The sequence below is a fragment of the Bombina bombina genome, unplaced genomic scaffold, assembly GCF_027579735.1.
Source record: "Bombina bombina isolate aBomBom1 unplaced genomic scaffold, aBomBom1.pri scaffold_688, whole genome shotgun sequence".
NCBI classification, from domain to species: Eukaryota; Metazoa; Chordata; class Amphibia; order Anura; family Bombinatoridae; genus Bombina; species Bombina bombina.
Genome location: NW_026512612.1, coordinates 25004 through 46368, shown reverse-complemented (window position 1 = coordinate 46368; position 21365 = coordinate 25004). Strand labels below are relative to the sequence as shown.

Genomic DNA, 21365 nt, shown 5'->3' with positions numbered 1-21365 from the left:
TATTGTTTTAAAAAGATAGATAATCACTTTATTACCCGTTCCCCATTTTTGCACAGAAAAGTTATATTAATACTTTTTACCTCTGTGATAATCTTCTATATGAGCCTCTGCAGGCAGCCCCCTGATCACATGAATTTTTATTTATCTATTGACTTGCATTTAAGCCAAATGGTGCGGTGTCATCCACAACCCACAAACGTGAGCAAAATGTTATCTATATGGCACATATAAACTAACGCCCTCTAGCCTTCAAGGGCTTAGAAATTGGCATTCAACTAAGAATACCAAGAGAGGGGGGCGTAGATAGCCGGAGAGGAGTGTGGACGCACATCCACAGAGCTCCGACTTAGTGCTTGAAATACGGGTCTTTTACACCTAATTCCTAGGACTGCTGACCACACAGATCTGAGAACGACTCCCTGATACGGCTAGCGCTCACAGACTAGCAGAAAATCTGAGGCGCATAGCCCTATAGCAACACAGTATACCGCCAGCGTGCAAGGGAGAAAGGCTCCAGCAAATTTGATGATTAAAGTAAATTGTTTAACATTGCATGCCCTATCTGAATCATGAAAGTTTAATTTTGACTTGACTGTTCCTTTAAAATTAGGTTTCTTTTGTCTCTGTTAAACTGTGTTTTCAATATAGTAGTTTCTAATTATCTTCGTCATATGTAGCATGTAACTATATAGCTGCCAACTACTTATCTGGTAAATATATGTTTTAAAATGCTATTGGACGCGATTTGTAACTGCTGTCTTTTATTGTACTGTACTTAGAAACCTCATAGATATAACAAAAAAAGGCAATTAGATGAGTGTGACACGATCTTCCTGGAGCTTAAAAAAAAAAAAATTATGACACACACACCTTGACATTTCCAGCGGTCCAGGAGCTCCTTTAAAAAGCTAAAATCGTTGTTTAGTGAAACGTATGTTGTAGTGGAGTATTTGGAACTGATCACAGGGAGGGTTGAATGGACTGAACGTCAAAAGCTTCTGTAAGGACTATTATACACTAAAGTGAATTAAATTGCTTATTGCTGCATACCCTTATTAGTTTATGGGTTTGGTTTTAATGAATTGAAATGTATGCGACATCCAGGATGTTTTAATTATTAAGTGCTTATACTAGAGCTGGCTTTAGCATTTTGAGACTTGAGTAGAATTGACTCAGGTGTGCGATTCGTGCACATATGTTTATACAGATTTGCACTATGACTTTGCTTCCCAAAACATAGAAACTGCACACTGATATAAAATTAAATTTAAGTCCCTACCGCAAAGTTAAACACTACACAATTTCTTCAGTACTCCCAGTTAAAGGGACACTGTACCCAAAATTTTTCTTTCTTGATTCAGATTGAACATGAAATTTTAAGCAACTTTCTAATTTACTCCTATTATCAAATTTTCTTCATTCTCTTGGTATCTTTATTTGAAATGCAAGAATGTAAGTTTAGATGCCGGCCCATTTTTGGTGAACAACCTGGGTTGTCCTTGCTGATTGGTAGATAAATCCATCCACCAATAAAAAAGTGCTGTCCAGAGTACTGAAACCAAAAAAAGATTAGATGCCTTCTTTTTCAAATAATGATAGCAAGAGAACGAAGAAAAAATTGATAATAGGAGTAAATTAGAAAGTTGCTTAAAATTGCATGCTCTTTCTGAATTACAAAAGAGAAAATTTGGGTACAGTGTCCCTTTAAGTAGATAAACATTATAGTGCAGAAAGCATAACATTTCAGCATGTTCTGTTGTTAAACGGCTTCTGGGGTTTTTTTTTCGTATATTGCTGCCACTTCACTAAAAACACGCTCACTTTACAGATAAGGGTTAAAAAAAATAATGTATGTATAATTATATGTATGTGTGTGTGTGTGTGTGTGTGTGTGTGTGTGTGTATATATATATATATATATATATATATATATATATATATATATATATATATATATATATATATATATATATATATATATATAATGTGTGTATATATGTATATGTGGCCCTCGTTTTACAACGGTTCAATTTACACCGTTTCAGAATAACAACCTTTTTTTTCCAGTCATGTGACTGCTATTGAAAAGCATTGAGAAGCAGTGCATTTATTAAAATAGCCAGTAGGTGGAGCTGTCCGCTTGTGTTGCAGCAAAGCCAAGCGAGCAGACATTAATCAGTTTAACCAGACCTGAGCTATCGAGCAGATTTCAAAGGAACAAGATCTTCTTGTCTATAAATCAGTCCAGATTGGAATGCATAGAAAGAACTGTTTGCAGAAAAATGCAAGTGAAGTCTGTGTTGTGTGATTATTTTATTAGGTTTATAATGCTGTTTAGCAAATGTTTTTGTTCATTTAACTTAGTTTAATTATATATTCTGTGTTGTGTGATATTTTATTAGGTTTAGCATTTAAAGTCTTCATTTCAAAGCTCTAAAAATAAATGTATTAGGTGTTACTTATGACAATTATCTCCCTCACTTCCCATTGACTTACATTATAAACTGGGTTTCAATTAACAATGGTTTCGATTTACAACCATTCCTTCTGGAACCTAACCCCGGCGTAAAATGAGGGCTACCTGTGTGTGTGTGTGTGTGTGTGTGTGTGTATATATATATATATATATATATATATATATATATATATATATATATATATATATATATATATATATATATATATATATGTATATATGTATGTATGTGTGTATATATGTGTGTGTATATATATATATATATATATATATATATATATATATATATAATGTATGTGCCACTTGACAGAGAAGGACATGCTGGAATATGTTTTATTTGCTTTCATTTTTAATATGCTCCATATATTTACTGGATTGCAAATACCTTCCCTGGTACTGAGTGGACTATAAGTTTCTTTATTATGTCACTTATGGGCAGTTTTATACATGTGTAACAGCGCCATCTAATGGTCAGAGCATTGTTATCCACTGCTAAAGAATATCGATACTATACTGCATAACTTTCTACTCAAGGTTTGTTGTGAACATTTAATTCATGTGCCTGAACTATCATTTCTCTTGTAAGGTGTATCCAGTCCACGGATCATCCATTACTTGTGGGATATTCTCATTCCCAACAGGAAGTTGCAAGAGGACACCCACAGCAGAGCTGTAATATAGCTCATCCCCTAACTGTCGTAGCCAGTCATTCTCTTGCAACTCTCAACAAGCAAGGACGTTGTAGGAGAGAGTGGTTAAATAGCTTGGCCTCAGTTAGCAACTCTGAGGTACATCAGATTTCAGTCGGACAACATCACGACTGTAGCTTACATCAACCATCAAGGGGGAACGAGAAGTTCCCTAGAGATGTTAGAAGTTTCAAAAATAATTCGCTGGGCAGAGATTCACTCTTGCCACCTATCAGCTATCCATATCCCAGGTCTAGAGCACTGGGAGGCGGATTTTCTAAGTCGTCAGACTTTTCATCCGGGAGAGTGTGAACTCCATCCGGAGGTATTTGCACAACTGATTCATTGTTGGGGCAAACCAGAACTGGATCTCATGGCGTCTCGCCAGAACGCCAAGCTTCCGTGTTACGGATCCAGGTCCAGGGATCCCAAGGCGACACTGATAGATGCTCTAGCAGCGCCCTGGTCTTTCAACCTGGCTTATGTGTTTCCACCATTTCCTCTGCTCCCTCGACTGATTGCCAAGATCAAGCAGGAGAGAGCATCGGTGATTCTGATAGCACCTGCGTGGTCACGCAGGACCTGGTATGCAGATCTAGTGGACATGTCATCCTTTCCACCATGGTCTCTGCCTCTGAAACAGGACCTTCTACTTCAGGGTCCTTTCAACCATCCAAATCTAATTTCTCTGAGGCTGACTGCCTGGAGATTGAACGCTTGATTTTATCAAAGCGTGGCTTCTCCGAGTCAGTTATTGATACCTTAAGACAGGCACGAAAGCCTGTCACCAGGAAAATTTACCATAAGGTATGGCGTAGATATCTTTATTGGTGTGAATCCAAGGGTTACTCGTGGAGTAAGGTCAGGATTGCTAGGATATTACCTTTTCTCCAAGAAGGTTTGGAAAAAGGATTCTCAGCTAGTTAAGCGTCTGGCAGATGTTCCAGACGTTCAAGCATTTTGTCAGGCTTTAGTTAGAATCAAGCCTGTGTTTAAATCTGTTGCTCCACCATGGAGCTTAAACTTGGTTCTTAAGGTTCTTCAAGGAGTTCCGTTTGAACTCATCCATAGATATCAAGCTTTTATCTTGGAAAGTTCTTTTTGGTAGCTATTTCCTCGGCTCGTAGAGTCTCTGAGCTATCTGCCTTACAATGTGATTCTCCTTATCTGATTTTTCATACGGATAAGGTAGTCCTGCGTACCAAACCTGGGTTCTTACCTAAGGTGGTATCTAACAAGAATATCAATCAAGAGATTGTTGTTCCATCCTTGTGTTACACAATCTGGACGTGGTCCGTGCTTTAAAGTTTTACTTACAAGCTACTAAAGATTTTCGTCAAACATCTGCTTTGTTGTCTACTCTGGACAGAGGAGAGGTCAAAAGGCTTCGGCAACCTCTTTTTCTTTTTGACTAAGAAGCTTAATCCGCTTAGCCTATGAGACTGCTGGACAGCAGCCTCCTGAAAGGATTACAGCTCATTCCACTAGAGCTGTGGCTTCCACTTGGGCCTTTAAAAATGAGGCTTCTTTTGATCAGATTTGCAAGGCGGCGACTTGGTCTTCGCTTCATATTTTTTCAAAAGTTTACAAATTTGATACTTTTGCTTCTTCGGAGGCTATATTTGGGGGCGAGGTTTTACGGGCAGTGGTTCCTTCCATTTAAGTTCCTGTCTTGTCCCTCCCTTCATCCGTGTACTTTAGCTTTGGTATTGGTATCCCACAAGTAATGGATGATCCACTGCACCCTATGGCTCCTCCTTTCTCGGCTTGTTTTCGGTCGAATGACTGGCTATGACAGTTAGGGGAGGAGCTATATTACAGCTCTGCTGTGGGTGTCCTCTTGCAACTTCCTGTTGGGAAAGAGAATATCCCACAAGTAATGGATGATCCGTGGACTGGATACACCACAAGAGAAATAAATTTATCAGGTAAGCATAAATTGTTTTGTTTTTCTATGCCGATGAAAGGGGAAAATAAAATATTTTAAATAAAAAAATCATCAATTATTGCAGCTTTAGTGAAATGTTTTGCGAATTTGTAAAATGTATCAGAATGCAACAAATAATGTTCTATTTGTGACAGCAATTAGCAGGCAGATTGATTTTATGTATTGCTGACCCCTAAGAGCAAAGAAAAAGTAATTTAGCTCTGTGTACTTCAGGGAAACTATGTAGCTTTACATACCACTTAAAGATCAAATTTTCCATTTTCACAAATCATATACTGTATGTTTGCTTATGCAAGTGCATCTACAGGCTGCCATTGGTGGTATGGTAGTTGTTAACTGAGTTCCCAGGAACACCTGGGCTTGGACTCTTATCAGCATCTATTAATAAATAGATGCTATGTCCAGCTTATATGTGCTATATAGTATATGTGATTTGTGTCACTTAAAATTATATAGTTTCCCTGAAGTACACAGAGCTAAATTTCTTTTGATTTGCTCCATATCGGTAAGTTTCTGGCCGATACTGATATTTCAGAAAGTCCAAATATCGGCTCTAAAAATCGGCCGCTCCAATATATCGGTCTACTCTATCCCTAGTCTGTATGATATTCTTTATATTTGATTAACACATTTTTATATATGAACACTTTATCACATTATCATTGTGACATTTTGTATTGTATACTATTCTACAGCTAGCTCCCAGTAGTGCATTGTTTCTCCTGAGCCTACCTAGGTATACTTTTCAACAAAGGCTACCTAAAGAACAAAGCAAACTAGATAATAGAATTCAATTGGAAAGTTGTTTAAAATTGTATGCTCTGAGTCATGGAAGAAAAGTTTTTGTTGGGTTTCCGTTTCATGTCTTTCAAAAAAAAAAGTTCACCTGCGATTTATTTAAAATGGGCAGTTTGGTTGCCTTCTTAAGGAAGCTTCGGTTTCTTTAACCTCTTCTGAAGACACAGTGTGCAAACAATAGCTATATGTAATATAGCAATGTTAACGTCCTTTCATTTATCAAGTCTCTAACATTGCTATATTTCCATGCATACATTGTTTGCACGCTTTATATGCCCATAATTGTGCTGAAGACACATGCATGTACCTAAGGATTTTGTCGTTTGTTTTTTGTACGCTGTAATTAAATCACAGAAGTTTTAATGTTGACTTCCATGTCCCTTTAATACAGGACTCTACAAACTCATGAGCCAGGGAACCACTGGCTCCAAGAATTTAACCCCTGGCTCCTAGCTTTTTGACTTTTTCTCCATATATCTATAAACAAATACCACTGTATGGCTCCTAAATTTTACACAGATTTGTAAACCCCTGGTTTAATAAATGTTGCCTCTTGTAAGAGCATTTCATGAAATGCCCTTTCTGAGCTCCTTTAGGAAATCTGTGCTATTTTCAGTCTGATGCCTACAACTAAGTACATTGAACAACAATGCCTACTGAGGGCTTAAAGGGACAGTAAAGATAAAACAATTAAACCCCTTATATTGATTATGGTTCCCGTAAAGTATTAATATTGTTTGTTTAAATCATAAGCAGTTTCTCAGTGCTTAAAAGGAAATGTTGCATTGCTTCATTTTACACAAATGGCAAATTCTGTGCGCTGTAAATTAAACGGCTGCTTTAGGCTGTAGGTTAGGTAGGAAAAGCACGATTTACATAAAGCACAAGGTGTTTTAATGTCCTTTTTTTTAAATAAAATGTTTACCTTTTTAACTTAAGTTCCTGTAAGACTCCCCTGGCCAACTCCAAACTTTTTGAAACACAAAACCTTTCCTTTCGTGATTCAGATTGAGCATACCTGTCATGAAGACCTCATGATTTTAGGATGTCAGGTGTTTAATTTTTGTTCTTTCTTTGCTTTTTCTTCTTTGCTATTTACAACTCTGTACCAGAACTATCTAAAAAGTCAAAATTATGGGGCAACTGGTTTTTACTACCTACATCTGGTTCAACAAGATACAGGGAATTCATTCTTTTTACTACAGTGATTTTTATGACTCAAAGATGTCAACCCATGGTGACAGAAAGCAACCTGAGGTCGATCAGAAGTAAGCTTAAGCTATGAGTGCGGCCGTTGGCCGAAATGCGTCAGATGACTCGTGACGCACCTCTACACGCATGGTGTGGATCTTACAAGTCTTTGGACGACAGCAATGGTTTAATGTCTAACGATGAAATAAAAGTTGTTTTATGGCACAGCAAACCCAGTGAGATTGTTACTTGTGGAGCTTATATATTCGAGCCTGGACACCGGGTTAGTGGAAAAAGTGGAACGGCAGTCTGAGGAGCGGTGTTTGTGCTCGAAATTTGAGAGGTAATAGATGCCGCAGAGGGGTAAAGCGTCACAGCTCACTACTAGTTGGTTGTTCCTTAAGGAGCATAGAATCCTTCAATGGACACGCTGATGATAAAGCTTCCCTGTGGATCGGATCAAGAAGCACTTGAAGGTAATTGGCTACATTCCAACTTACTCACTTAAAGGGACACTGAACCCAATTTTTTTCTTTAATGGTTCAGATAGAGCATGACATTTTAAGCAACTTTCTAATTTACTCATATTATCACATTTTCTTTATTCTCTTGGTATCTTTATTTGAAATGCAAGAATGTAAGTTTAAATGCCGGCCCATTTCCTTGCTGATTGGTGGATAAATTATTCCACCAATAAAAAAGCGCTGTCCAGGGTCCTGAACCAAGAAAAAAAGCTTATGTCTTTTTCAAATAAAGATAGCAAGAGAACGAAGAAAAATTGATAATAGGAGTAAATTAGAAAGTTGCTTAAAATTGCATGCTCTATCTGAATCACAAAAGAAAAAATTTGGGTTCAGTGTCCCTTTAACGTTCCTTTTTATATTCTATATTTTATATATGACACTATTGGAGATGGCTTTGGAATTTTGCTTTGCGCATAGGGTATCTTTGTGAATCTAGTCGATCAGAAGTGACGCACTAGAATATCTTAAATGTTTTAATCACATGTTGCTGGGTGACCAAATGTGACAGACCGTATATGTACTGGATATAAATAACAAAAAATTATAAGTTAATCTATAACTTCAGCCAGGGTTTGCACTGTCATTTATGGTGTGTCATATAAAAGGGGTGACTACCTTCCTTGCCCACTCTGGTAGGGGCCTTATCAGAAACTTAATCTCAAGAAGAAAAAAATGTATTTAATTGTGGTTTCAGCAATATGTGTCTTTCACATGGGAAGCTAGAAACAGCGTGTGTGACCATTATTCATTCTATTTCCCTGGTGCAGAGGCTATTCGTATTATCCTTTTTGCTTTAAAAACTATTGCTGTGTGTATTTATTTCCTTTTTAATTTAAATGCACTGTGACTGATTCCATTTTGTTCATAACAAATGTTTTTACCTTTTTCTGATATTTGAACTGTTACCTAAGAGACTAGTATAATAGTATTGTGGTGTTTAGATTGATTTGTGCTAAATTTGTGTTTTGAGATTTTTAATCTTAGTCTGGGGTTTTCCTTAGAATTTCCCATATAATAATCTTAAAGTGGTGGCAGCAGAAATAGTTTTATTTGGGTGTCTTTAAAGGGGCAAGTGTGAGCATTTTCTTTCCTAAGATATGGAGAGTCCACAACGTCATTCCAATTACTAGTGGGAATATCACTCCTGGCCAGCAGGAGGAGGCAAAGAGCACCACAGCAAAGCTGTTAAGTCACTCCCCTACCCTTAATCCCCAGTCATTCTCTTTGCCTCTGTCAATGGAGGAGGGGAAGTTTGGTGTCTGAAGAAATGAATTCCTTTTTCTGGTTCTATTCCTTGCAAGCAAGGATTTGGGTTTAGCTGAGTCCACGTCAATCTCTTCAGTAGAGTAGTGGTGGCTTTTAAGCAGTTAGGAAGTTGTGAGGTAGTCCTTGCTTTGTTTCCTAACACATTGCTGCCCATGGTACAGAAAGCCAGAGTTGGTTACTCTGTTCTTTCTTTTTCTACAGAGCTCTGTAAGGAGTATGTGTCATTTCACGCCTTGTGAGCTGTCTTCCTGCCGGACAGCTAGACTGCAGGTAAGTGCTTTTGTCTTCTAGGTCTTGGAGACTTGCACATCAGAAGAATGTCATATGCAGTAGATGGGGACATTTTTAAAATCCTTAATACAGGATTTTCTTTGGCAGTGGGCAGGCAGATTATGTATGTTGAGACTAGTGGTTAATCTTCCCTTATTTGGGACGTTTTTCCTTTTTAAGCTAATTTTGTTGAAATACTTTATTAGTATGTGTGTGGCTTATGTTTTATACAGGGATTTATGTATAAACTTAAAATTTTGCAGTTGGTTTTCTTTACTTGCTTAGCTAGAACAGGCTAACTGACAGACTGCTTGAGCGTTTGCTTTGAATTTCAGTCTCTTCAGTGTCGATCTACTATGATTGTTTTAGAGGCTTCTGGCAGCCAAATTGTGTATGTGTTGCGGTAAGGCACCTCAGCCTGTCTGAGGTGTAGAGGGCCTGATTGGTGTATTTTAAAGAATTTTTTGTATAAGGTTAAGCAGCTGTGGTAAAAAATTCTTAAAGTGACAGTGTATTTAAAAAAAAATCTACAATTTGGGGAATTTTTTGTTTAGTTTTATGGACATGGACCAAGACTTTGTCTTTTGACAAATGCTTGTTGTGCCTTGAGGGACAAATTGTTTTGCCTATGCAATTCTGTGCTGCATGCTTAGCTAGAACACTTCAATTTAAAGGTAAATTGTTGCCCTCTGAGCCCAATGTCTCTCAGGATGATGCTGTTCAGGCGATGCCACAGCTTTCTCCTCAAACGTCCCAAGCCTCTATGGCGTCACATACAGTGCCCTGCAGTTCCTCTCAGCCTCCTGGAGGAGTTTATTTGCCTGCAGATTTTGCTACACAGGTATCTTCTGCGGTATCTGCTGCATTATCTGCTTTTCCTATGTTTGGGAAACGCAAGAGGAAAATTAAACATTTTTCAGATAGTAAGGGATCTGTCCCATCTGCTGCTACGCAGGTTGCCCTCCCTCATAAGTCTGATGAGGAGGATACGTCGGTAGCCTCTGAGGGTGAAATCTCAGATTCGGACAGTATATAATTCCTTCATCTGATACTGAAGAAGTAAACTTCAGATTTAAGCTTGAACAGCTTTGTATACTGTTATAGGAGGTATTGGCTACTTTGGACAACTCTGATACTTCTGTCGTTGTCAACCTTATTAAGTCTAGTAAGCTTAATAAATACTATGATGTTCCTTCCTCTGTGGAAGTGTTTTCTGTTTCAGACCGTGTGACAGAGATTTCACAGGAATGAGAGAAGCCAGGGATACCTTTCTCCCTGTTTTCCCCGTCTTTAAAAATTGTTTCATGTTGCTGATTCCATTAAAGATTCATGGCGCACGGTGCCTTAAGTAGAAGGGGCTATTTCTACTTTGGCTAAGAGAATTACGATCCGTATAGGGTATAGCTGCTCCTTTATGGATCCCATGGACAAAAAAAGCTGGAGGCTTATTTGAAATAGATGTATGTTCATCAAGGTCTTTAATGGCAACCTTTAGTTTTGTATTGCCACAGTAGCAAGTGCGGCATCTTATTGGTGCGACGCCTTGTCTGAATCAATTTTAGTAGAGACTGCGTTGGAGGAGATCCAAGATAGGATAAAGGCTCTTAAACTAGCCAATTTTATTTCTGATGCTTGCATGCAAGTTATTAGACTGGGAGCCAAGATGTCTGGCTTCACTGTCTTAGCCCATAGGGCTTTGTGGCTAAAATCTTGGTCAGCTGCTGTTACCTCCAAGTCCAAGCTTCTGGCACTTCCTTACAGGGGTAAGACCTTGTTTGGACCTGGTCTGACAGAAATAATTTCTGATCTTACGGGTGGTAAAGGGTTTTTTTATACCACAAGACAAGAACAGACCTAAAGGACGTCAAAGTATTTTCCGTTACTTTCGTAACTTCAAAAGTCTTCCTCTCCCTCTTTTAAGCAGGAACAGTCCAAATCTTCATGGAAACCCAATCAATCTTGGAATACGGGGAAGCAATCAAAGAAACACTCAACTGAGTCTGTCAGCATGAAGGGTTGGCCCCTGATCTGGTATCAGATCAAGTGGGGGGGGGGGCAGACTTTCCCTGTTTTGTCCAGCGTGGATACGAGATGTCCCAGATCTTTGGGCTGTGGGCATAGTATCTCAGGGTTACAAAATAGAATTCAAAACTTTCCCAGGGACAGATTCCACCTCATGATTATCTGCAGACCAGGTAAAAAAGAGAGGCATTCTTGAACTGCATTCATGACCTTTCCTCCCTGGGAGTGATTGTTCCAGTTCCATTAAGAGAACAGAGTCTAGGATTCTATTCAAATCTGTTCGTGGTTCCAAAAAAGAGGGAACTTTTCAACCCATTTTAGACCTAAAGTGTCAAGTTTTTAAGGGTACCATCCTTCAAAATGGAAACCATTCGTTCCATTCTTCCTTTGGTTCTAGATGGTCAGTTCATGTCGACCATAGACCTGAAGGATGCGTATCTTCAAGTTACCATCCACAGGGATCATCACAAGTTCCTGAGATTCGTCTTTCTAGACAAATACTTTCAGTTTGTGGCTCTTCCATTTGGCCTTGCCACAGCTCCCAGAATTTTCACAAAGGTTCTGGGGGCTCTCTTGGCAGTGATCAGCTCTCAGGGATTTGCAGTGACGCCTTATATGGACGACATATTGGTTCAGGTGGCATCATTTCAACAAGCAAACTCTCATACAGAGATCCTGTTGTCTTTTCTACGTTCCCACGGATGGAAAGTGAATCTGGAGAAGAGTTCCCTTGTTCAAGCTACAAGGGTGGTTTTCTTAGGAACCATAATAGATTCCCTCTCTATGAAAATTTTTCTGACAGAGGTCAGAAAATCCAAGATTTTTGCCTTTCTTCAATCTACTGTTCGGCCGTCAGTAGCTCAATGTATGGAGGTAATTGGTCTGATGGTCGCTTCCATGGACATAATTCCGTTTGCTTGATTCCATTTGAGATCTCTGCAGTTGTGCATGCTCAGACAATGGAACGGAGACCATTCGACAAGGGACTCTCTCCTGTGGTGGCTTGCTCAGGAGCATTTGTCTCAGGGCACATACTTCCGGAGACCTTCCTGGGTGATGGTGACCACGGACGCCAGCCTGCTAGGCTATGGAGCAATCTGGGACTCGTTAAATGCGCAGGGACTATGAACTTAGGAGGAGTCTGCTCTTCCAATAAACATCTTGGAGTTGAGAACGATGTATAATGCTCTGATGGCTTGGCCTCAATTGTCTTTTTTTAGCCCAGTTTAACAGGTTTCAGTCGGACAACATCACCTCAGTGGCTTACATCAACCACCAGGGAGGAACTCGGAGTACCTTAGCCATGAAGGAGGTGGATCGGATTATTCAGTGGGCGCAAGCTCACAATTGTCTATCTGGGAAGCGGATTTCCTGAGCACGCAGACATTTCTCCCCGGGGAGTGGGCTCTTCATCCGGAGGTGTTCTCCAGGTTAACCCTCAAGTGGGGGGTGCCGGAGTTGGATCGGATCTGATGGCGTCTCGGCAGACCGCCAAGCTTCCAAGGTATGGTTCAAGGTAAAGAGATCTGCTGGCCGCTCTGATAGATTCTCTGGCGATTGCTTGGGTTTTCAGTCTAGCATACCTGTTTCCTCCGTTGGCGCTCCTTCCACGAGTCATTGCTCGTATCAAACAAGAGAGTGTGTCAGTAATTCTAATAGCTCCTGCATGGCCTTGCAGGATCTGGAATGCAGACCTAGTAAAGATGTCATCTCTGCCACCTTGGGGGTAGCCTCTGAGGAAGGACCTTCTAAGTCAGGGTCCATGCCTCCATCCAAATCTCCTTTCTCTGAAGCGGACTGCTTGGAGATTGAATTCTTAATTCTGGCTAAGTGCGGGTTTTCTGAGTCGTCATTGAGACCATGCTACAGTCTTGCAACCCTGTTACTTGTAAAATTTACCATAAGGTATGGCATAAATACCTTTTTATTGGTGTGAATCCAAAGGCTACTCTTGGAATAGGGTCAGGATTCCTAGGATTTTGTCTTTTCTCCAGGAAGGTCTGGAGAAAGGGTTGCCAGTCAGTTCTCTGAAAGGTCAGATTTCTGCTTTATCTATTCTTTTACATAAGCGTCTGGCAGATGTGCTAGATGTTCAATCATTTTCTCAGGCCCTGGTCAGAATCGGGCCTGTGTTTAAACCTGTTGCTTCTCCTTGGAGCCTTAACCTTGTTCTTAAAGTTTTGCCGCAGGCTCCGTTTGAACCAATGCATTCTATAGATATTAAGTTTTTATCTTGGAAGGTTTTGTTTCTTATTGCCATTTCTTCTGCTCAGAGATTTTCGGAACTCTCAGCTTTGCAGTGTGATTACCTTATCTTTCATGCAGATAAGGCGGTTCTTCGTACTAAATTGGGGTTTCTTCCTAAAATGGTTCCTGATAAAAATATTAATCAGGAAATTGTTGTTCCTTCTCTCTGTCGCAATCCTACTTCTCATAAGGAACATCTTGCACAACTTGGATGTTGTGCGTGCTCTAAAATTATACCTACAGACGACTAAGGATTTTCGCCAGTCTTCTGCCCTGTTTTGTTTGTTTCTCAGGAAAGCGTAAGGATCAGACGGCTACCACTACTTCTCTTTCCCTCTGGTTGAGAAGTATAATTAGTTTTGCTTATGAGACTGCTGGACAGCAGCCTCCTGAGAGAATTACAGCTCATTCCACTAGGGCTGTCTCCTCTTCTTGGGCTTTCAAAAATGAAGCTTCGTTGGAACCGATTTGCAAGGCTGCAACTTGGTCCCCTCTGCATACTTTTTCTAGATTTTACAAATGTGATACTTTTGCCTCGGCTGAGGCCTCTTGGGAGAAAGGTTCTTTAAGCGGGGTGCCTTCTGTTTAGGTCTGCCTGTCTTGTTCTCCCTCCCTATTCATTCCGTGTCCTCTAACTTGGGTATCGGTTCCCACTAGTAATTGGAATGACGTTGTGGATTCTCCATATCTTAGGAAAGAAAACAAAATGTATGCATACCCGATTTCTTTCTTTCCGTATATGGAGAGTCCATGACCCCACCGTTAATTAAAGGGACACTGAACCCCCAAAAAATTGTGGATTCAAATAGAGCATGCAATTTTTTTTTTTTTTTAAATATCGTTATTTATAATCCGACAGTGCAAATAAGTTAAGCAGTTCATAATTACATTTTCATTATACCTCGCAGGGTGTCTTGAAAAGTCAAGACGAAAAAATACATAATCAAACAATGTATTAAGACTATATATATATATATATATATATATATATATATATATATATATATATATATATATATATATATATATATATATATATATATATATATATATATATATATCTATATCAGCCTTGTCTTTCTTAGACTATAATTCAGTTATAATGAAAATCAACCAACTCCTTTATTACACTGTTGGGGTATTTTTAAGCTAATTAACCAATCCACCCAAAACCAAAAAAATTTATATATGGAAATAGTAAACAGGATGAATATATGGAGGTAATGAATTACCACACTCCCAGCAAAACCAATTCTGAGTATCCAAATGGGTATATTAAATTAGGGATGCACCGAAATTTCGGCCGCAGAAAGTTTCGGCCGAAAATGGCATTTTTGTTTATTTCGGTTTTCGTTTTTCTCCAACATAGGTGTGTCCGGTCCACGGCGTCATCCTTACTTGTGGGATATTCTCTTCCCCAACAGGAAATGGCAAAGAGCCCAGCAAAGCTGGTCACATGATCCCTCCTAGGCTCCGCCTACCCCAGTCATTCTCTTTGCCGTTGTACAGGCAACATCTCCACGGAGATGGCTTAGAGTTTTTTAGTGTTTAACTGTAGTTTTTATTATTCAATCAAGAGTTTGTTATTTTAAAATAGTGCTGGTATGTACTATTTACTCAGAAACAGAAAAGAGATGAAGATTTCTGTTTGTATGAGGAAAATGATTTTAGCAACCGTCACTAAAATCCATGGCTGTTCCACACAGGACTGTTGAGAGCAATTAACTTCAGTTGGGGGAACAGGGAGCAGTCTCTTGCTGCTTGAGGTATGACACATTCTAACAAGACGATGTAATGCTGGAAGCTGTCATTTTCCCTATGGGATCCGGTAAGCCATGTTTATTACGATCGTAAATAAGGGCTTCAAAAAGGGCTTATTAAGACTGTAGACTCTTTTTGGGCTAAATCGATTCATTATTAACACATATTTAGCCTTGAGGAATCATTTTATCTGGGTATTTTGATATATAATATCGGCAGGCACTGTTTTAGACACCTTATTCTTTAGGGGCTTTCCCAAAGCATAGGCAGAGCCTCATTTTCGCGCCGGTGTTGCGCACTTGTTTTTGAGAGGCATGGCATGCAGTCGCATGTGAGAGGAGCTCTGATACTTAGAAAAGACTTTCTGAAGGCGTCATTTGGTATCGTATTCCCCTTGGGGCTTGGTTGGGTCTCAGCAAAGCAGATACCAGGGACTGTAAAGGGGTTAAAGTTAAAAACGGCTCCGGTTCCGTTATTTTAAGAGTTAAAGCTTCCAAATTTGGTGTGCAATACTTTTAAGGCTTTAAGACACTGTGGTGAAAATTTGGTGAATTTTGAACAATTCCTTCATGTTTTTTCGCAATTGCAGTAATAAAGTGTGTTCAGTTTAAAATTTAAAGTGACAGTAACGGTTTTATTTTAAAACGTTTTTTTGTACTTTGTTATCAAGTTTATGCCTGTTTAACATGTCTGAACTACCAGATAGACTGTGTTCTGAATGTGGGGAAGCCAGAATTCCTATTCATTTAAATAAATGTGATTTATGTGACAATGACAATGATGCCCAAGATGATTCCTCAAGTGAGGGGAGTAAGCATGGTACTGCATCATTCCCTCCTTCGTCTACACGAGTCTTGCCCACTCAGGAGGCCCCTAGTACATCTAGCGCGCCAATACTCCTTACTATGCAACAATTAACGGCTGTAATGGATAATTCTGTCAAAAACATTTTAGCCAAAATGAACCCTTATCAGCGTAAGCGCGACTGCTCTGTTTTAGATACTGAAGAGCATGACGACGCTGATAATAATATTTCTGAAGGGCCCCTAACCCAGTCTGATGGGGCCAGGGAGGTTTTGTCTGAGGGAGAAATTACTGATTCAGGGAACATTTCTCAACAAGCTGAACCTGATGTGATTGCATTTAAATTTAAGTTGGAACATCTCCGCATTCTGCTTAAGGAGGTATTATCCACTCTGGATGATTGTGACAAGTTGGTCATCCCAGAGAAACTATGTAAAATGGACAAGTTCCTAGAGGTGCCGGGGCTCCCAGAAGCTTTTCCTATACCCAAGCGGGTGGCGGACATTGTTAATAAAGAATGGGAAAGGCCCGGTATTCCTTTCGTCCCTCCCCCCATATTTAAAAAATTGTTTCCTATGGTCGACCCCAGAAAGGACTTATGGCAGACAGTCCCCAAGGTCGAGGGAGCGGTTTCCACTTTAAACAAACGCACCACTATACCCATAGAGGATAGTTGTGCTTTCAAAGATCCTATGGATAAAAAATTAGAAGGTTTGCTTAAAAAGATGTTTGTTCAGCAGGGTTACCTTCTACAACCAATTTCATGCATTGTCCCTGTCGCTACAGCCGCATGTTTCTGGTTCGATGAGCTGATAAAGGCGGTCGATAGGGATTCTTCTCCTTATGAGGAGATTATGGACAGAATCAATGCTCTTAAATTGGCTAATTCTTTCACCCTAGACGCCACTTTGCAATTGGCTAGGTTAGCGGCTAAGAATTCTGGGTTTGCTATTGTGGCGCGCAGAGCGCTTTGGTTGAAATCTTGGTCGGCTGATGCGTCTTCCAAGAACAAGCTACTTAACATTCCTTTCAAGGGGAAAACGCTGTTTGGCCCTGACTTGAAAGAGATTATCTCTGATATCACTGGGGGTAAGGGCCACGCCCTTCCTCAGGATCGGCCTTTCAAGGCAAAAAATAAACCTAATTTTCGTCCCTTTCGTAGAAACGGACCAGCCCAAAGTGCTACGTCCTCTAAGCAAGAGGGTAATACTTCTCAAGCCAAGCCAGCTTGGAGACCAATGCAAGGCTGGAACAAGGGTAAGCAGGCCAAGAAACCTGCCACTGCTACCAAGACAGCATGAAATGTTGGCCCCCGATCCGGGACCGGATCTGGTGGGGGGCAGACTCTCTCTCTTCGCTCAGGCTTGGGCAAGAGATGTTCTGGATCCTTGGGCGCTAGAAATAGTCTACCAAGGTTATCTTCTGGAATTCAAGGGACTTCCCCCAAGGGGGAGGTTCCACAGGTCTCAGTTGTCTTCAGACCACATAAAAAGACAGGCATTCTTACATTGTGTAGAAGACCTGTTAAAAATGGGAGTGATTCATCCTGTTCCATTAAGAGAACAAGGGATGGGATTCTACTCCAATCTGTTCATAGTTCCCAAAAAAGAGGGAACGTTCAGACCAATCTTAGATCTCAAGATCTTAAACAAGTTTCTCAAGGTTCCATCGTTCAAGATGGAAACCATTCGAACTATTCTTCCTTCCATCCAGGAAGGTCAATTCATGACCACGGTGGATTTAAAGGATGCGTATCTACATATTCCTATCCACAAGGAACATCATCGGTTCCTGAGGTTCGCATTCCTGGACAAACATTACCAGTTCGTGGCGCTTCCTTTCGGATTAGCCACTGCTCCAAGGATTTTCACAAAGGTACTAGGGTCCCTTCTAGCTGTGCTAAGACCAAGGGGCATTGCTGTAGTACCTTACTTGGACGACATTCTAATTCAAGCGTCGTCCCTTCCTCAAGCAAAGGCTCACACGGACATTGTCCTGGCCTTTCTCAGATCTCACGGATGGAAAGTGAACGTGGAAAGGAGTTCTCTATCTCCGTCAACAAGGGTTCCCTTCTTGGGAACAATAATAGACTCCTTAGAAATGAGGATTTTTCTGACAGAGGCCAGAAAAACAAAACTTCTAGACTCTTGTCGGATACTTCATTCCGTTCCTCTTCCTTCCATAGCTCAGTGCATGGAAGTGATCGGGTTGATGGTAGCGGCAATGGACATAGTTCCTTTGGCGCGCATTCATCTAAGACCATTACAACTGTGCATGCTCAGTCAGTGGAATGGGGACTATACAGACTTGTCTCCGAAGATACAAGTAAATCAGAGGACCAGAGACTCACTCCGTTGGTGGCTGTCCCTGGACAACCTGTCACGAGGGATGACATTCCGCAGACCAGAGTGGGTCATTGTCACGACCGACGCCAGTCTGATGGGCTGGGGCGCGGTCTGGGGATCCCTGAAAGCTCAGGGTCTTTGGTCTCGGGAAGAATCTCTGTTACCGATAAATATTCTGGAACTGAGGGCGATATTCAATGCTCTCAAGGCTTGGCCTCAGCTAGCGAGGGCCAAGTTCATACGGTTTCAATCAGACAACATGACAACTGTTGCGTACATCAACCATCAGGGGGGAACAAGGAGTTCCCTGGCGATGGAAGAAGTGACCAAAATCATTCTATGGGCGGAGTCTCACTCCTGCCACCTGTCTGCTATCCACATCCCAGGAGTGGAAAATTGGGAAGCGGATTTTCTGAGTCGTCAGACATTGCATCCGGGGGAGTGGGAACTCCATCCGGAAATCTTTGCCCAAGTCACTCAGCTGTGGGGCATTCCAGACATGGATCTGATGGCCTCTCGTCAGAACTGCAAAGTTCCTTGCTACGGGTCCAGATCCAGGGATCCCAAGGCGGCTCTAGTGGATGCACTAGTAGCACCTTGGACCTTCAAACTAGCTTATGTGTTCCCGCCGTTTCCTCTCATCCCCAGGCTGGTAGCCAGGATCAATCAGGAGAGGGCGTCGGTGATCTTGATAGCTCCTGCGTGGCCACGCAGGACTTGGTATGCAGATCTGGTGAATATGTCATCGGCTCCACCTTGGAAGCTACCTTTGAGACGAGACCTTCTTGTTCAGGGTCCGTTTGAACATCCGAATCTGGTTTCACTCCAGCTGACTGCTTGGAGATTGAACGCTTGATCTTATCGAAGCGAGGGTTCTCAGATTCTGTTATCGATACTCTTGTTCAGGCCAGAAAGCCTGTAACTAGAAAGATTTACCACAAAATTTGGAAAAAATATATCTGTTGGTGTGAATCTAAAGGATTCCCTTGGGACAAGGTTAAGATTCCTAGGATTCTATCCTTCCTTCAAGAAGGATTGGAAAAAGGATTATCTGCAAGTTCCCTGAAGGGACAGATTTCTGCCTTGTCTGTGTTACTTCACAAAAAGCTGGCCGCTGTGCCAGATGTTCAAGCCTTTGTTCAGGCTCTGGTTAGAATTAAGCCTGTTTACAAACCTTTGACTCCTCCTTGGAGTCTCAATTTAGTTCTTTCAGTTCTTCAGGGGGTTCCGTTTGAACCCTTACATTCCGTTGATATTAAGTTATTATCTTGGAAAGTTTTGTTTTTAGTTGCAATTTCTTCTGCTAGAAGAGTTTCAGAATTATCTGCTCTGCAGTGTTCTCCTCCTTATCTGGTGTTCCATGCAGATAAGGTGGTTTTACGTACTAAACCTGGTTTTCTTCCAAAAGTTGTTTCTAACAAAAACATTAACCAGGAGATTATCGTACCTTCTCTGTGTCCGAAACCAGTTTCAAAGAAGGAACGTTTGTTGCACAATTTGGATGATGTTCGCGCTCTAAAATTCTATTTAGATGCTACAAAGGATTTTAGACAAACATCTTCCTTGTTTGTTGTTTATTCCGGTAAAAGGAGAGGTCAAAAAGCAACTTCTACCTCTCTCTCTTTTTGGATTAAAAGCATCATCAGATTGGCTTACGAGACTGCCGGGCGGCAGCCTCCCGAAAGAATCACAGCTCATTCCACTAGGGCTGTGGCTTCCACATGGGCCTTCAAGAACGAGGCTTCTGTTGATCAGATATGTAGGGCAGCGACTTGGTCTTCACTGCACACTTTTACCAAATTTTACAAGTTTGATACTTTTGCTTCTTCTGAGGCTATTTTTGGGAGAAAGGTTTTGCAAGCCGTGGTGCCTTCCATTTAGGTGACCTGATTTGCTCCCTCCCTTCATCCGTGTCCTAAAGCTTTGGTATTGGTTCCCACAAGTAAGGATGACGCCGTGGACCGGACACACCTCTGTTGGAGAAAACAGAATTTATGTTTACCTGATAAATTACTTTCTCCAACGGTGTGTCCGGTCCACGGCCCGCCCTGGTTTTTTAATCAGGTCTGATAATTTATTTTCTTTAACTACAGTCACCACGGTACCATATGGTTTCTCCTATGCAAATATTCCTCCTTAACGTCGGTCGAATGACTGGGGTAGGCGGAGCCTAGGAGGGATCATGTGACCAGCTTTGCTGGGCTCTTTGCCATTTCCTGTTGGGGAAGAGAATATCCCACAAGTAAGGATGACGCCGTGGACCGGACACACCGTTGGAGAAAGTAATTTATCAGGTAAACATAAATTCTGTTTTTTGGCCTTTTATTTTCGGCAAAATTATTGTGTAGCATATTTCAAATTTGATGCCAGCTTAGAGCTGCTGTTTGCGTTAATTACTTGACTTAATGTTTTGCATATAATAAAAGTTTTCTAAGACTATACTTTTTTGCCAATTGGTAAAAAAAAAAAAAAAAGGTTAAATCTGATTCTGTTACACAGAACTAAATAAAGAATAATACTAGCGATGCACCAAAATTTGGGCCGCCGAAAATGTGCAATTCCAATTTCGGCCCAAAGAGGACCAATATGGCTAAAAATGTACAGTACTCCCCTGTTCTATTGAGTTAAATGCCTATCATTAGCATAAGTACCATGACATGATGATATTTGAAACCAGGAGTGCCCTTTTTTTTTTTTTTTTTTTTTTTTTTTTTTTTTTTTTTTTTTAGAAGAAACAAGAAGAAAAGTTCTGAATACAGTTTTCAAAGGAGGATAGGTAACATGTTTATAAACACTTGATATTATCATCACAGCCCTAAGCACACACAGTGAATATGTTTAAGCCTTATACACAGTGCTCATACATCAGACTCTTGTGCGTAGACATTCTATTCGCCTGAGGCAAATATGCATGCACACTATATATGCATAAGCCCCAAGCTCGCACACAGTTGGTACAAATTAGCACCCACCAGACAGTGTATACAAAAATGCACAGTAACTTTCTATAACCACCTTGCATGT

The 21365-nt window shown here is 40.6% G+C and overlaps 1 protein-coding gene across 1 annotated transcript in view; it reads left to right on the top strand.

Moving 5' to 3' along the window:
- The window catches only part of LOC128644427 (inositol hexakisphosphate kinase 1), a gene marked incomplete at its 3' end in the record, with an annotated part of 52490 nt that overhangs the window by 9228 nt on the left and 21897 nt on the right, over nt 1-21365 (top strand). Inside the window, exon 2 of the mRNA XM_053697052.1 lies at nt 7024-7578. Within this exon, the coding sequence (XP_053553027.1) occupies nt 7524-7578 (55 nt within the window). The remainder of the gene's footprint in view (nt 1-7023; nt 7579-21365) is intronic.